The sequence below is a fragment of the Neltuma alba genome, unplaced genomic scaffold, assembly GCF_004799145.2.
Source record: "Neltuma alba isolate B1F8T4 unplaced genomic scaffold, ASM479914v2 tig00013403_pilon, whole genome shotgun sequence".
Lineage (NCBI taxonomy): Eukaryota > Viridiplantae > Streptophyta > Magnoliopsida > Fabales > Fabaceae > Neltuma > Neltuma alba.
Window position 1 is genome coordinate 149351 of NW_021637661.1, and position 17549 is coordinate 166899.

The window sequence follows — 17549 nt, forward strand, 5'->3', positions numbered from 1 at the left end:
GGCTATCACAGTTTTTGCTCTTACTAAATGCAATGATAACGATCGAATAATACTAGAATAGAAACAAAGTGAGACTGCCAATATATATATATATATTAACGATCACTGGTGCAGTACACAAATGAAAACATATCAGTACGTCATTGAGCAGTACAGCAGAAAATGCACAAGACGAAAGAAGGGGAAAAGCAATAGGAGGGAGGAAATCCAGAGAATCTGGCCAGAGGGAATAACAACCAAAATCATGCACACCCCCTCCCAACGGCTTTTGTCGTATTATATGGGAGCGTCCTCTCCTAATTCCCGAAGCTTCCAAGGCCTTTTCTTCATCCGTTGGCTTCTACGCAGACCAATATTCTGGTTTGGCCTTTTAGCAGCACCACTCTCTGGATCAGCGTGGCGCATCTGGTGTGGAGTCGTAACACTGACATCCCTTCCTCCACGACTTCCCCCACAGGAACTACCCTGTCCTGGAGATGGCGGCTTAGGACAAACATTGTGCTGAACCAACCCAAGGAACAACACAGTTAGAATGATAAATAAAGAGTATGAAATTACAATTAAAAAGACAACATAGGTACCTACAATGACAGAAATAAAGAAAATGAAATGAAAATAAGAAACATATTGAAGTCTTACTATTTCCTGTACTAAAGAAGATAAGGTTTATATATAGCACATACAAATATAATTGCTTGAATTTAAGATAAATCGGATTATAAAAGCACCAACCTCTGCTTCTGTTAACTTGTTGAAATTAATGGTGGTATTGCTGCTCTGCTCTTGCACCTCTTCTTTACATAGCGCCCGCCATCCACATTTCAATTGTAGTCTATTAGAACTTTCATAACTGACGGTAAGTTTGATGTGGAGGCAGTGGTCATTTTCTCTTAAATGTTGCCAACATGTCTTCTCATTGAAATCCAAAAGCATTAGGCAGAGGCGAGGTTTCCAGCCATACACAAGTGAAATTTCATTTGCCCATGCTTTGCAAATATAATACTCTTCGCGAGCTTTACAACTCCAGGGAATGAAAACCTTATCACACGTCGACCCGCCTTTTATGTTGAGGCATACAGCAAGCCCAGACCATTCACTTGCACAAAAATATGGAGGGATGTCCACGACAAATTCATATTCCAAAGCACCGCTTCCATCTGAAGAAATAGAACTTATGTTTGGGAACCATGCAGGTATCTTAGATTCCCGCATCACTGCAAGAAAATCTGCCTCAGGTACATACCCTAACTGTCACAACATTAATAAAACTTTCATTGACCGTAATTATTTTGAAAATGAGAAGAATACAGCCAAAGAGATCTCCAACATTTATACCTGAATGGGCTGGAGCACTCTTTTCTCATAATTAGTTCGATGGCGATACTGAAAACCAGAGTAAAGAAATCATGTTATATGGATTTAGTCAAGAGAAAGACAAATAAATGAATACATAGATCTTAGTTAAACGTACCTCATGGTCAAGTGACGAAACTATATTCCAAATTCCATCTGATGATAAAGGTTCCATTGAGTCACAGCCCGTTGCATATAAATGAATTAGCCTTGGTGGCAGTTTTGGCAGAGACTCAAGCCTTTCACAGTTATTCAAATAAAGATGAAGTAGCTGAAAAAGATTGGAGAAGCAACCAGTGGGTAAATTAGAAAAATCATTTCCTTCCAGACGTAATGTGATTAATGATGACAAACGGCCTATATCTTCAGGAATTGATCCATCACTGATGCAGCAGTAGCTCAAGTCTAACATGGTTAATGATGTTGGATTAAATCCAAACATTTGAAGAACAAGGTCTCGGGGGCCCCTCAGATTCAAATCCCTAAGACCAGTCAAAAATCCAAGTGATTCTGGGAGTTCCTTTATGGCAGTTTTCCTTGCATCAAGCACTGTGAAGTTTTTCATACATTCCCCAAACTCTGGGAGCACTGAAAGTTCATTGCACCAACTAATATCTAACTTTATCAAGGAGTTCATTTCCAATTTTTTTGGAAGGGTTTCAAGACTTGAGCAACAAGACAAGTTCACTTCAACAAGCTTTTTCAACCCTCCAAGTGAATCATGAACTGCAAGGAGAGAAGAGCACCCTTCAAGATTTAATTTTTCTAAATTTGGAATTTCTGAGAAATCCGGGGTTTCAACCAAATCGTTGGAATTGCATAGATCAACAAACTTCAGGTTCTTCATAAGCTGATCAAATGAATAAAAATGTGCATGAGTTATTATACAAATGCATCAGTATATCAACACAACTATGCAAGAAAACATTAGTGTATGAAGTGTTTCACCTGCATGCCATTCCAAAGTTTTATTTTGCTGAAAGGCATTTGAATGTCGGCAAGTTTATCCAATTGAGTTCCAACCGGAAGAGTTTCTAGGGGGTATGACCTCCATCGAATAACCTTTAATGCACTAGAAAAGCATTTGAGACCACTGGGAAGTTTCAATTCACTTGATATGATGAGTAATCTGAGATTACACATCTTTGAGAAAGCTTCACAATGTACTTCTATTTCTCCATCTAGGTTATAAGGCAAAGCAATAGCTTGTATTGCTTTCGACCCCTAACATTGTGAGAAGAATAACATGAGAATTAATGCTTTCAAGGTAAAGCTATTATTTCACCCAAAAAAAAAATCATATTAAAATAATAAATGAATCTTTAGGAATAAGGTACTCACTTTGTCATTTTTCAATACTTCATGGATGTCTTCTAGATTCCACAGCCTGCTTCGTCCATGAACATGACCAGGAGATTCTTGAAAAACAATACTCCTTGCTACTTCTTGAAGTAAATCATGAACCTCTAATGTGGTTTCTCCATTCAATGTTTTCTTTTCAATCAACAAAGCTCTCTCAATCAAAATATTTATTCCAATTGTGGGACGAAGATCGCAATTCTTCAAAATCTGAGCTACTTCATCTCTTTTCCATCCGTTGAAGAAACAAGCAATGTCTAAAAATATTGTCTTTTCTTCATCATTTAATCCATGATAACTTATTTTTAGAGTTTGAAAAATATCATCATGTGGAATTTGTTTCATCCTTTCTAAAGTTTCTTCCCATTCAAGACGACTTCTTCCACAAAGAAAGGAACCTAAAACATAGAGTGCCAAAGGAAGACCTCCTGCATATTTAACTACAGTTTCTGACAATCCAAAATAATCGACTTCAGGATGATCTTTTTTAAATGCTTTCTTGGAAAAGAGCTCAAGAGATTCGTCTTCGTCCATGGGCTTAGCCTCGTATATTCCATGCACTCTGCTTGATTTCAACAACTGTAAATTTCTAGTTGTTATAAATTACTCTACTCCCTGCCCCAAACCACTTTGGATTTGCCAAATTCTCTAATTGACTCACATGACTTACATCATCAAGGACAAGGAGAACCTTTTGATTTCCAGTGATCCTTCCAAACTGCTCGTCATTTTGTAAAGTATGAAGGCCTTGTCTTTCTGAAATCTCCCTAGCATTAGCAATGAAGCAAGAAATTTCAAATTGGCCAGAGATTCTTTCAAAAACAACTCCAGCAAGAGTTGTCTTACCAACACCACCCATACCCCATATCCCTACAAAACGAATGTCATCCGCCTGAGAGTTGTCTTAACCATCCTTGACAGAATTCCAACTAAATTATCGTCACAAGATGGCAAATTACAACGTAAAGTGTTCCATACTTCTTCAACAATGCCTCGTATGACTTCTGTTTCGTGCCTAATAGGAACAAAAAAATCCATGAGCTTATAAACACCAAAAAATAAAATACGGATTATAGTCACGATAAAATAGAAAAACAAAAAGATGAATAATGTTTACTAAAACTAGCATATTGCTAGTTGTTGATATATGTTAAAAAATATTACAGGGTTAACTTCTCAAACTATTTTTACAGGTGAATGTAGTACCATAAAGTACTTAGTGGTACAGTTTTGCTCCTAATATATTAAAAATGCAGCAATCAACATCCCAACCTAACAGCACTGTTAACTCCGTTAATATCTTTACTATTCATCTGAGAGTAGAAGAAAGCAGTGATGGGAATAGTCCCTGCTGATGCAAGAAGCGAGAGATTGGAGTGAAGTAACGGTAATGGGAAGTGCGAAAGAGAAGAACCGTTAAAATCAAGTAAAGTATGATATACCAGTATGAAAAGACCAGTATAGAGAAAATAATTTAGAGCCAAAAGCAGAAAAAACAAGTGATGTGGAGAAGGAAAGGGAGGTGAAAAGAGCGAAAATGAGGGAAGAAGGGAAGTTATTATTAGAGTGAGAGAGTGCAGACAATAATGGGGAAGGGTATTAAATTAGAAATGGTAAAGACGGCTGAGAGAGAAGGCCTGGGACTGCAAGCTTTGTACACAAAACTGAGAGAAATTTCTGGGCGTCCTCCCTCTGTCCTCTGGGCTGATGAGGATGATCAACAGCAAAGGAATTAACGAAGGTCACAGACTCAGTTCTGTTAGCTTAAGGTTAAAATGGATTTGGGGTATCAACTGCAAATTTCTTTTTTCGTGTTTCCTAAATTTTTTTTATTTTTTATTATTAAATTCTATGTCAAATGAGTGAAATTTTGATATCTCATAATCCAAAAATGATGCTATTTCAATTTTTTATGATCTTTTCAGAGAAAACATTCTAAAACTGTCACAGTCGAATTCTTTGTAAAATCATAAAAAAAAAAATTGGAAACAGCACCATTTTTTGCCACTGATTTATCAAAATTTCACTCATTTTATGTATAATCCAATGGTTAAAAAAAAAAAATTTAGAAAGTAGGGAAAATTTGAGGTTCAGCAGATGGGGTGGCAGGGCTGCTGATACCTCAAATTCGGTTAAAATTGCTTCCTTTGTAATATATTAGGGACAAAATTACACAACTAAATGCTTTAGGATTCTAAATACACCTCTGAAAATAGGCTGAGGTGTTGGGTATTTCTTAACCAAGTATTATAATCCATGTTGATCTCTAATTAAAGAAAATGCGTGCGAATTCTGTGCGTGTATGTCAATGTTGGATGCAACTTTTGGGTTTGCTAATTCATATGTATAACTGGGGAAAGAAAAATGCTTACCGACTCCTAGAGTCCCAACCTGACAAATTGCTAACCCGGGACAAAGCATCCCTCCATTTCTGAACCTTGTCTTTGCTATTTTTGAATCTCTTTCCATGTTTGGCTAAATCTCTTCCGAAACTTTTTCTATGATGCCTTACATCAGATGGGTAGACACCATAGAAGACAGGAAGAACTATTCGACCAAATTTTTTTTGAGCTTCGAGAATTTCTTGAAGTTCGTCCAAACACCATGTAGAATTTGCATAATTTTCAGGGAGAACAACAACAGTACAGAGAGAATCCTTGATCGCCTGAATGAGTTGTCGTTTGATAACTTCTCCTCTCTTTATTCCTTTATCATCCCTAAAACATCTGATGCCACTTCTAATGAAAGCATCATATAAGTGATCTGTGAAATTCAGGCGAGTGTCTTTTCCTGCAAAACTCAAGAAAACATCAAACTTTCATTTTGAAGTTGAACTACAAGCTGTAAAGGAGCTCGGGGAAGATTCTTCTTGGGGGCAATAGGGCATTTCAATGCGTCGATCTCTTTGATGCATTGGTCCAAATAGTAATCTACAGCAACATCATCATATCAGTACATGGAATGATGGAAATGAAAAGGAAAAAGAAATTAGCACTAGTGGTAAAAATTACAACTTGTATAGGATCTATCGATAATATCAGTGAAAGATGCTGTTGCAGGGATCTCTCTTTCTCTTGAGCTCTATGCTGTGATATCATCTCAAGTCAATGAACCATACTCTAATATACAAAGACAAGTAGAATAAATATATAGACAAAAGGCTAAAGAGACATGCCTGCCGTTCTTTTGAATCAGATTTTGTCGTTGAAGATAATTATTTTTTTAGAAAAATGAATATATACTATTGTATTCCTGGTTCCAAATGATATAATATAATAAAGCGTGGAACTGTACAGTCACACTGACCATGTGAATGTATAATGTTCAACGAAAGTGGATGCGTCTTCCAAAATATTCCTCTAGGAAATCAATTTGCTCCAACAGCCTAACATCCGCAATCTGCGATATGACAGGATCACATCACAAGGCAAACGAGAATAAATAATTGGCAGAATTTAAAAAAAATTAAAATTACTAAATTTCAGATATGGTTACTTTAATAGGTTTCAATAATACTCCCTATTAATAACAAATTTTTTAAAAAATCTTTATTTGAAGTTTAGTAATTTTAAACTTGTTTTTGTGGGGTTCTCCCTATTAACAAAATAGTAAATAACAAAATCAAGGTATAGTCTGCAGCAAGGGGCTTTTTAATGAATTTATTCTAGTGTGAGGGTTTCTAATACATTTTTGAATTTGCAAAACAGTAGTAATAAATAACGAAACCAAGGTATTCAATAACGAAATAAATATACTGTCTCCAATTCTAATTATAAGACTTTATATATAGCCTATAAATAAGATCTTATAATTAGGATTGAAGGTAGCATTAAATACGACCCTAGCCCTTAATATATGCTATTGTATTGCTAGTTCCAAATGATAAAATGTAATAAAGCGTGAAACTGTACAAGCCACACCCACAATGTGAATGTAGACAAAAGGCTAAAGAGACCTGCCTGCCATTCTCTTATTCAGTTTGTACCTCATGGCATTTGTAGATAACCTGTGAATGGCTCGACAATTTAAAGAAAAGCTAATAAATGGCTTAAAGTTTACTAAAACACAATAATACCTTTCAAAAATATCTAAAACATCAATTAACAAGATAACAATTTTCAAAAATTTCATTTATAGTAAAAATATGCAATAGACAACTATTATCATTAATTTTTTAAAATTTCATCATCATTATAATCAATTACTCTTTTTTCATAGCAAAAATATGAAAATTTTCTTTGTTATAGGAATTTCATTTTTAAATTTTGTAGTCTAACTATTATTTTATTTTAGTTTGAGAAGTATTGTTGTTGAAACTAATAAATTTCTTATTCAAATTATAAAATCACAAGTTACATAAGTATAAAAATACTCTCTTATCAATTATATGTAGTTTAAAAATATCGACACATATAATATAAATCAAATCATTATTAAAACCAAAATTAACCAATTTTTAAAATTTTTAAACTATAAATCAAACCATTATATGAAATTTAATTTTAAAATGATAATAATAACTAAGTATTTAAAATATTATTAATAATGTAAAAATAATAATATTAAAATTATACAAAAAAATTTTAAAAAATTATTAAATGGCTTAAACAGGTCAACCCATTTACACTCTATGCCCTATAAGGCTAATCCTTTTAAGCTCGTTTTCTATTTGAAGAGAAAAATTTTAAACCCAACCCTCATATTTTTTGGACTTAAACAAACCAACCCAACAAGCTAGATCTATTTTTCCGGTTCTAAAACTGGCAAGATTTTGGCCAGTCTTGAAAAGTTGGGGCCAATGTGTCTCCCCTTGTAATTTCCTTTTTGGGTTAAAAGTGAAAATTTAGAGTCATTTGGCTCATAATTATATTTTACGTATCTTTTACATGCATATTTATTTTGTATTTTATAATCATGATCAAAAAATTATTTATAAATTATTTTAAATATGTCTTTAAAAGTTTACACTTATAGGATTTATATTTTGGATACTCAAAAAGAATTTTTTTGTATATTTATTTTTAAAACTTAAAATCACAATAATTTTTTTTACCGTAAACTATTATTAACGATAAAAAGTGAAATTATTATGATTTTAAATTTGAGTATTAGTTGTTGCATTTCAGCTTCACGCGTCTGTATATATGTACCTTCTCTAATTATTATGGAAAAGTAAAAGGGAAAATCACAATTAAAGACCCTGACATTTGGAAAATATAGATAGGGACCCATGATAATTTTACTATGCCTTTGATAATAATAATATGTCATGAAGTTGTCAAAACTCATAGTAAAATTATCACGAGTCTTTATCTACATTTTTTAAATTTTAGAATCTTTTTTGTGATTTTTTCAGAAAAGAATACGGGAAAAAGCTATTCAAAATTTTAAATTGGTTCCCCCTTCGCTCCTTCCTTCTTCTTTTGCCGACACTTTTGCCTTTCTTTGTTGGATTCTAAAACAGTGTTGAAAAATATAAAGTGTTGCATTTGAAATAAATATGATTCATTTTACAAGCGTTAAATTAAGTTTGTTCTGTAATCAAATAAAGTTTTTTTAATTTTGTCCTTAATTATTTATTATTTTATCATACTCTCTCTTATTTTCTCATACATTTATTTTCATTTTACAAGGACATATTTTAAAAAAAAAATATTTCTAATCTAATTATTACTTTAACTAATTTGTTATTATTTACAAATTAGTTATTTGAATTTTATAATTAATATATCAAATTAGCTTCTCTAAACACACCAAACAATCATCTCAACCAAGAAAGTAGTGATATAATCAAACTCAAAAGATTTAGGGTGTGTTGAGGATTACATTTGGAATCACAAACTAACTTCTCTGTCGGTAAAAGGAGCTTTTTTGATTTGAAATGTGTTTAGAATCACATTTTTACAATCTGATTTATTTGTGCAAATGAGCTTTTATCCCTTATTTGGATTGAGAGAAAATTTGGAAGGAGAGAAAACTAGAGAAGAAAACATGAGAAGAAACAAATTTTCTCTTGCTTGAATAGGAGAGAAAATGTGAGAGGAAAGAAAAGTGGAGGAAAAAATAAAAGAGGCCCTATGTCTTATTTTCTCTCCATATATGGAGATATTTGGAAAGAAAAACAAGACTTCCATGACTGCCTCTCATCTCTCTTCTTCTCCATATTTATTTTCTTTTATTATATTCAAAAAGTTATTCACTTTTTTTATCTTAAAATAAAATTTTTATTAAATAATTTGGTTTTAAAATATAATAATCTGAAAATATATACAAACCAAATAACTTGATTTAAAATTATTTGATGATGGTAATGTTAGTATAATTTTTCTATTATAATATTTAATTTAATTTAATTAAAAATATGATATATTTTGATAGGGACATCATTTAGATATATGCTAATTTTCTTTCCTCTATATTTTCTCTCATCCCTCCAAGCAAGAGGGATAATCACAACTTCCCTTCAATTTTCCTTCTCTCTACTTTCTCTCCTCCCATTTTCTTTCCTCTTAATTTTTCTTCCCATCCAAGCAAAGTATTAGGAAAAAGCTCCTTTTTATTGCTTTTACCAGTAAGTCCAAAAAAAGCTTTTAGAGTATATTCATCTTCGATGTCTGTATATTTTTTTTTTGTTGGGAAGTCAAAAATGAGAAGAAGAGGCGCAGCGTTTGCCACTATTATATATATATGGTTCATTTTACAAACTTTAAATTAAGTTTGTTCTAAAATCTAATAAATTTTTTCTAATTTTATCCTTAATTATTTATTTATTTTATCATACGCTCTCTTATTTTCTCATACATTTATTTTCATTTTACAGGAACATATTTAAAAATAAAAATATATTTCTAATATAATTAATACTTTAACTAATTTTTTATTATTTACAAATTAGTTATTTGAATTTTATAATTAATATATCAATTTAGCTTCTCTGAACACACCAACCAATCATCTCAGCCAAGAAAGTAGTAATATAATCAAACTCAAAAGATTTAGATGTAAAAGAGAATTGCACACATGGAGAAAATGTAGTTTCATAATATTTCTCATAGTATGTGAAAATAAAAGAATTAAAGAATTAAAGCTCATCCAACATTCCTTATTAATGCGCACTCGACGCTCGCTGCTATTAGTGATCTGAAGACACGGAACGACAACAAATAAGAGATGTTGGGGAAAATGGTAAAACCCTTTTTTCTTTTCCTTTTGTTTTTTTTTTTCATTTTTATTTATTTATTAAAAAAGCTCTTTCCTGGTCAAAAAAAAAAAGCTCTTCTTTTAGTAAAAAATTTACCTGGACTTTTTACAGAGTTCGGCTTTTGCTAATGGTCATTTGTTGAAGAGAAAAAGGGATTTTAATTTAATAAAACTCCTATTTATAAGGTAAAAAAATTAATCTTATTCATAAGTCATTTTATTAAATTTTTAACATAAATATATTATTTTATTCTTAATTTATTATTGTATAGATTTTTATTTTTCTTTACAAATATACATATTTTAAAGAAAATAAATGTATAAAGTTATTAGATTTCAAGGCAAAGCTAATGAGGTTTAAGCTTTTTTTAATTTCAATTTATAAATAGAATTAAAAGAATATTGCAGTGCTGTTTTTTTTTCTTATGTGTGAAATTTATTTGATTCCTAAATATTTTAAGGGGGTGTTTGGATAAGAACAAAATTATAGTTTCAGAAGTACTTTTACGGTATACAAAGTAAATATGTGAAGGAATTTGCTTCGATTTGCGGAAAAGTACTTCTAGGGTTAGCCAAACACCCCTAAGTTTGATTGGTGCGTTTACTGGTCTAATAATTGGATCACCTTCTCTTATTTAATTTGTATTTCACAGCTTATGTAGATAACCTTTGTATGGTTCAACAACTCAAAGAAAAGCTAATAAATGGCTTAAAGTTTACTCAAATGTAATAATACTTTTCTTATTCTTATTTTTAATGTAGAACTTAATTGATGAGTTTTTTATAACTGACTAATTGATGAGTTTACCTTCGTCTTATTTCCCATCTTTATGAAATTTTTTCATCCTTATTAATATTTACTCAACAATAATTATACTGTTCCATTTTTAAATATAAAACCTATAATCTAATTTACATTATAAAATGAGTCTTATATTTAGAATACAAAAAATATCTTACCGTGAGCCTAGTCCATTGCTGAGTTGTTTTGGGTTAGACCCCACATACTCCAATAACCCCTGGCTTTGTTTTTTTGAAGTAAAGATCTTTAATATTATTTTTTAGATGTAATTTTATTTTTATCTTTTTAATGATGTAATTTTACCCATTATTTTTTTCCAAAAATAAGGTAAAATTGCATTAGAAAATCAGGATAAAACCATCGGTGAAATTGCAACAAAAAATAAGATCAGGATAAAATTATACCTTTACCCCTTTTTTCTGATATAATTCGTTTAATCTTATAATGAAATTGTCCTTTGATTAAAAAAAATTAATTAGTTGAAAGAGGATGCATTGGAAGAAACAAGGGACAACAGTAAAAAAAGAAGTTGGAATTTTGTAAATGCTAAATAAGAAATGTCAACAAAAATTTGTTGTTATTTGTAAATTCAGACTTGTTAATGTCAAATAAAGTTGTGTTGTCAAACCTGATTTGGGGTTTGCAATTTTCAGCTCTTTTTTTTTTTCCTGTCATTCTCCCCAGAAACAATGACGCTATCCTATTTACACACGTTTGTACAGAATATCAGCTTGATCGATATTAATTAACACTGCATAATATTCTCCAAGTATGTAATTTGGATGGGAAACATTGAATCAACTTATTAATTACATTAACAAGAAGGATGTTGTTATGAAAATGAAGATTACTTTGTATTCCTCCTATCCTTAATATAAGATTTGATTATTGAGTTAATTTTGCTCCTAAGTATAAAAATTATTTCTAATATTTATTTATTTTGCCTAAATTAGTCCTATTGATAAAGAAGATGATTATGGTGTTTTAGTAAAAATATGTCATATTTTTTATAATTAAATAACTTATTTATCTTTTTTAATTTAATCAAATTAGTTAAACAAGTCTTATATTAAGGACCATATGAGTATTAATTAATCAACTCATCAACACTAATGATTACAATATAAACTCTTCCAAAGGTTAATCTACGCTAAACTCTATGTTAATGCTTCAGGTGATAGCCATTTTTATTAGCCTCTTGCTGAGGAGACGACCTTCTTGCACAACTGCATATGAACTGTGCCGCCTTTTATATAGATACTAAAGTCTTACATTGAGGGATTGAGAAACATCTAATCTAACTCTCTTCACTAATCAACCAATTAATATTCCAACAGTTATTATTTTTATGAACATGTACTTTACTTGGGAATTTCTACTGACTTGAGCTTTTGTTGGTGAGAAGAGACAAAATTGAATTTCAATAATTTCACAAAAGTGAAATCGCCAATAGAGTTCAAATCCTATAACATCAAAAACGAGTATTGCTTTACGCTCCTCTCCTGAACACACCTCAAATCAGAATATTGTATATTGAGGATGTGATTCTCCTTCATAGTTATGCATGTTCTGCATGATATGAAGGAAAGACTATATCAAGAAAATTATTTTGTATAAAAAGGTCCTTTTAGTAGTTTGATTAACATCGATCAGGAGATCATCAGACAAATACTCATATTTTGATTAAAATCAATTATAGGACCATCAACTATTTTTTCCATAAGCATAATTGATTTTAAAATGGGGTGTTTGAATAAATTTGTAGGAAGGTATAATTGAAAAGGATGTAATAATAACTTATAAGGTAACCATAATTTTTAGTTTATAATTAATTTTTGCATGTATTTGGTGGTTGAGATATAACCATGGTTTTGTCTTTATAATTGATTTTGACATGTGTAAGAAGTGTTTGGGAGTTCGTGTGATAATCATGATTTTGAATTCATAATTGATTTTAGCATGTATCAGGGGCATTTGGACATTTCTTAAGAAAATTATAATTTTAGCTTTTCTATTACCCAAAATCAATCTTATAAATCAATTACAACCAATTTTATTCTTAAAATCATAATCATAAGTCAATTTTATTTGAAATCTATTTTTCTCATTCTTAATCTTTTAACAGATATGTCACATCAACCAAACTCACTAATTGATAATGTTTTTCATTCAAATCTGCTCATGGTACGAGCCTTGGGTTAAAAAAAAAAGAGAGAGACGGTAAGCGCTTTCTATATATGGAATAAGTAAAACGACATATTTTTTTATTATATATTTTTGGTTTTATTTAATAGTTAAAAATTAACCCGTCAAGTATAGTGGAGTCGTTTAAACTTGGAAAAATTAAAAAAATATCTCATGAATCTTAAAATCCCAATTAAAAATTTATTATAAAAATATATTATCATTTATTGTTCAAATATAACCAGTGCTATTAAAACTTAGTAAATGAGGCTGATTCAGAATTTTGAAATTTAAGAAGTGAGCATTAGGATTTTCTCTTCTAACTTTGGGCCTATACTTGACCCTTTTTTACCGTCAATTTCTTTATATTTGTCGCTTTTATCTTATAACCGTAAAATATTTATGTATAATTTTTTTTTCAAATATATATATGGGAAAGCTGTTTTTATAAACAGTTCATTATATTAAAGTTATAAGCTTTAACCAAAAAACATACGCAGTTGGAACAGCAAAACTAGGAACAACAAATCAGTAGGAACACAATTGCAAACATCCAAAATTCATATATTATGCAATCAATATTGGCAAATCTTGTCATATTAAGAGTTAGTAAATATTACGTAGTAAAGGTTATAGTAAGATAATTAGTAAATAATAGTATATCCCATTTTATATCTATTATATTTTCTTAACAATAATAAATATAATACCTTTAGATGTAAATAGAAAAGGAGCAAGGATAATAAGGTTGAGCTGTTCTCTCATTTTGATATTCTTTTTGTATAATATTTTTATTGATTGTAAGAAATTTCTGTGATCATATGATTGTAAGAAATTTCTAGTAAGGGATAGTTTTAACTTCCAATAGATATGGTTAAAGATGATAGCTTAGTAAAATCTATTTGCTATAAATATTAGGCTTAATTATTTTTCTTAAAATTTTAAATTAGCTATCTAATTTTATATTAAGGACTAATATATACCACCATAGTGTATTATACTACTCAAAACTTGATTTGGTGCTCATCGCAATGATGAGCCTTATGACATTCATCGTGGGTGAAATCTTATCATTAAAATACAATTTTAATGGTCTAAAAATAAAATTTTTAGCTATAATATTTAAATAGACAAATCATAGTTTTAAACACTAACAAATAAAATATTATTTTTATTTTAGATTCTCTGTATGTTAAAATAATTTTTAAAAAAATAAAAATAATAAATAAAATTAAATCCCAACCATCTAAATTAAGTCCATACAAGGCACAACAACGATGAGTTCTCGATGCTCGTCTCCCAGGCACTGAAACTAATTCTGCAAGGTAGGCTTGAAATCCCAAGGCCAATGTGTCTTCACGAACACTTTATTTTGGGTTACGCTGTAAATTTATCACAATCTTAATTTTTAGGTATGTTCAATATCTTTTCTTAGTGGTGTAATTTTAATCATAATTTTACAATTTTACCCATATTTTTCAGGATGAAATTTTACTCTTAATCTTTATGTGCCATTTTATCCCTCAAGAATAAAATTAAGGTATTAGGTGTACTTAAAAATAAGATCATGAGTAAATTTGTGTCCTTATACCTTTATTTTTCACATGAAAAGGGATAAAACTGTAATTTTACTCATAGTCTTATTTTCTTATATAATTTTATTTAAAATCTTTTTAGTAGTGTAATTTTATCTATAATATTTTTTATGCAATTTTACTCGTAATGTTTTGCTGAGTGTAAGGGTAAAATGCGCTAAACAAATCATGAATAAAATTATACTATTAAAAATATTAGAGATAAAATTACATTTAAAAAATAAGATTAAAAGTAAAATTATATTTTTACTCTGAAAAAATCAACTCAGTCATCCAGCTGTGCATTAGTTGGTCTCGATATGCGTACTTTTTGTAAATATTACTGTGTGAACATGGAAAAAGCGGTTCAGAGTGGTTCCCCTTTCGTCGTCTTCTTTTTTTTTTGGTGAAAGTTCTCCTTCTGTCTTCTTTTACTAAGACTTTGCCTTTTTTTCTTGGGTTCGAAACAGTGTTGAATAAAAAAAAGTATTGCAGATTATTATTCAACTTTCCTTTTAAAGTGATTGTCAAATTTAGGAATGGCCCTCCTGTGTGGATTTCCTCTGCATTACTCCTAATCATTTTCTTAGGGGAGAATTTCAGTAAACTAATTAATGTTAATCAACTCCAAAAGATTTCAAAATTTTAGTCTATCCTTTTAAACAAAAATAAAATTAAAAATTAAGGATGAAAGTATAATAATACCCCTACTTTTATTTTTTTAAAAAAAATGATTAACTGTTAGGGGAGTTTTGGTTTCTAAAAGATTTTTTTTTAAAAATAAAGTGATAAAAAAGGGTTTGAATCCCAAATCTCTTGGCAGATAAAAAAGTGACTATCAAACCAATCAAATCATTTAATTATATAATGTAAAGAAATATATATACTACTTCCGGTCCTAAGACCCAGTTGACTTATTTGAGGAGATTAAGGAAGTAAGTTAAGTTGGTTATTTGTAATAAATAAATGTTGTCATTCCTAAAATATCCTTGCTAATTAAGTATATTGGCTAGAACTATAATTATTAGAAGGATTATCTTGGAAAAAATGTATAAATATAAGAGACAAAATGGATTGGGGTCTTATAATTAGGACCAAATAAAAAGTCAAACGGGGTCTTATAATAAGGACCGGAGGTAGTATATATATAATACAAGTACCTAAATATGAATAAATAAGTGAAATTTGACAATTCACATAAAAAAAAAATCAGCGATTTAAGTGTGAATGAGCAAGTAAAATTCAATAATTTACAAGAAACATAAGTGTATTCATAACTTTAAATGCAAACGTTTAGGTGTGAATGAGCAAGTAAAATTCGGTAATTTACAACTCAAATTCAACCATTTACAAGAAATATAGGTGAATTCACAAATCACAACCTCAAATGTAAGCATGTGGGTGTGAATAAACAAATAAAATTTTACAATTTACAACAAAAATTGAGCGATTTATAGCCCAAATTTAGCTATTTGTAAGAAATATAAGTGAATTGAAAATCTCAACTATAAGTATTTAGACGTGGATGAACAAGTAAAATTTGACAGTTTACAACAAAAATTTGGTTATTTACAACCAAAATTTGATTATTTATAAGAAATATAAGTAAATTTATAACTTCAAAAACAAGTATTTAGGTGTAACTAAGTAATAATATAATATAATATACTATAATCAAACTCAAAATATTTAGAAATAAAGTGAATTCCACACATGCAAAAGAAACAACTTTATGATATTTTTTATATCTTATTTATAAGTTACTTTTAATATATTTTATAGAGGGTTAATACAATGATTGGTCCTCATAGTTTACTTCTATTTTGCTTTTGATTCCTGAAGTTTCAAACTAGAGCTTTTGATCCCTCAAGTTTGCTCTGTTTAAAACTGTTAGTCCCTCTAGTTTAAAAAGGATTTGGCATTTGTGTTAACAGTGTTAATTATACTGACTTGTCTTTTAACACTGTTTAATTTGTTGACGTGGCATGCTATATGGACTTATGACCTGGAAATCCTTTTTTTGAAAATAAATTTGTGATTATAGGGGTGGGTGACTTGGACCTGAAAATTAACTACCACCGTTTAATTTGCTCTAATTTTTGAATATATTCTTGAATATATTATAGAGAGCCGGTTAGCCATCGAGAAGGTTTGTTCTTGAATATGAAACAATAACAAAAAGTTCAGTTCTTGAATATGTATTTGAGAAGACCAGTTTTTGAATATATATTCAAGAAGGCCAGTAAAATTGCACACATTACTATATTAGTATTTAGATACCATTCCCGAAAAAGAAAATACACATTGGAAAAATCACGTAGAACTTCTGTGCTCGAGTATGTATTCGAGTACTCCCATCTGTCGCAAAAACAGAATGACGAGGAAGAGGGAATTGTGAGAGCATGAAGAGAAATATGGGAACACTTGCAAGCATAATAGCAGGGAGGAGACTCCATGAGTAGTTTGTATGATTCAACATAAGATAAATGGTGAAAAGAAAGGCAAAGCAAACCCATGATTATTTTTTTTTAAAAAAAGACAAAGCATATACTATAATCAAAGAATCGAATCATGAATTTTACTATTGTCATTTACTAAAACAGAGCACATTTTATCATTGTCCAAGATATGGAAGAACCTCAAAAGTCAGTCATCTCTTTACTTTCTATATGCCATCTACAATATAAAACTAATAAGAAAAACTAATCATCAAAGAGCAAACCACAAAAAAACATAGCATCGAAGCTCTATTGATTATGGAACCAATAATAATAAAAACAGAGCATTCAAAGAGCACACCACAACATGCCATTGCTTGTGCTCTTTTTGAACAGACTAACAAGAAGAATCCTTACCTTTCAACAACATGAAACGCAGATGACAACATTCCTGTGACCTTCAATAACCTTCGCCCATGGTCACCGGAGTCAACCGCACCGGTGACGGCCACGTAAGGCTTCTCTGGCTGTGGGTCCAACTTGACCTAGCGCTTTCTTCTTTTTTTCCTTCAGCCTTTAACTGTCTTTGTTTTTTTCCCAGTCAATCATGCACATGCATTTTGTTTCAAGTGTTTTTGT

The 17549-nt window shown here is 30.3% G+C and overlaps 1 protein-coding gene and 1 long non-coding RNA gene across 2 annotated transcripts; both read right to left on the bottom strand.

The window, feature by feature from the left end:
* Window positions 1-276: 276 nt before the first annotated feature.
* Window positions 277-6678, bottom strand: LOC114737080 (TMV resistance protein N-like). Its single transcript, XM_028924976.1, has 10 exons — window positions 6672-6678; window positions 5085-5502; window positions 3691-3727; window positions 3383-3604; window positions 2695-3291; window positions 2302-2577; window positions 1472-2203; window positions 1336-1383; window positions 733-1248; window positions 277-501 (listed from the first exon to the last, which is right to left on the bottom strand). The coding sequence occupies exons 1-10, from the start codon at window positions 6676-6678 to the stop codon at window positions 277-279; spliced, it is 3078 nt and encodes a 1025-aa protein (XP_028780809.1).
* Window positions 6679-10395: 3717 nt separating this feature from the next.
* Window positions 10396-17316, bottom strand: LOC114737064 (uncharacterized). The gene is made up of 3 exons (XR_003739385.1): window positions 17305-17316; window positions 10649-10652; window positions 10396-10494 (listed from the first exon to the last, which is right to left on the bottom strand). It is a non-coding gene; the product is annotated as an uncharacterized LOC114737064 (long non-coding RNA).
* Between the last annotated feature and the right edge of the window lie 233 nt (window positions 17317-17549).

Coding starts and splice junctions, on each gene's coding strand:
- LOC114737080 (XM_028924976.1), bottom strand. Junction 3,605..3,690: donor TACGAGGCATTGTTGAAGAA/GTATGGAACACT, acceptor GACAACTCTCAG/GCGGATGACATTCGTTTTGT. Junction 1,384..1,471: donor TTTCGTCACTTGACCATGAG/GTACGTTTAACT, acceptor TCTGGTTTTCAG/TATCGCCATCGAACTAATTA.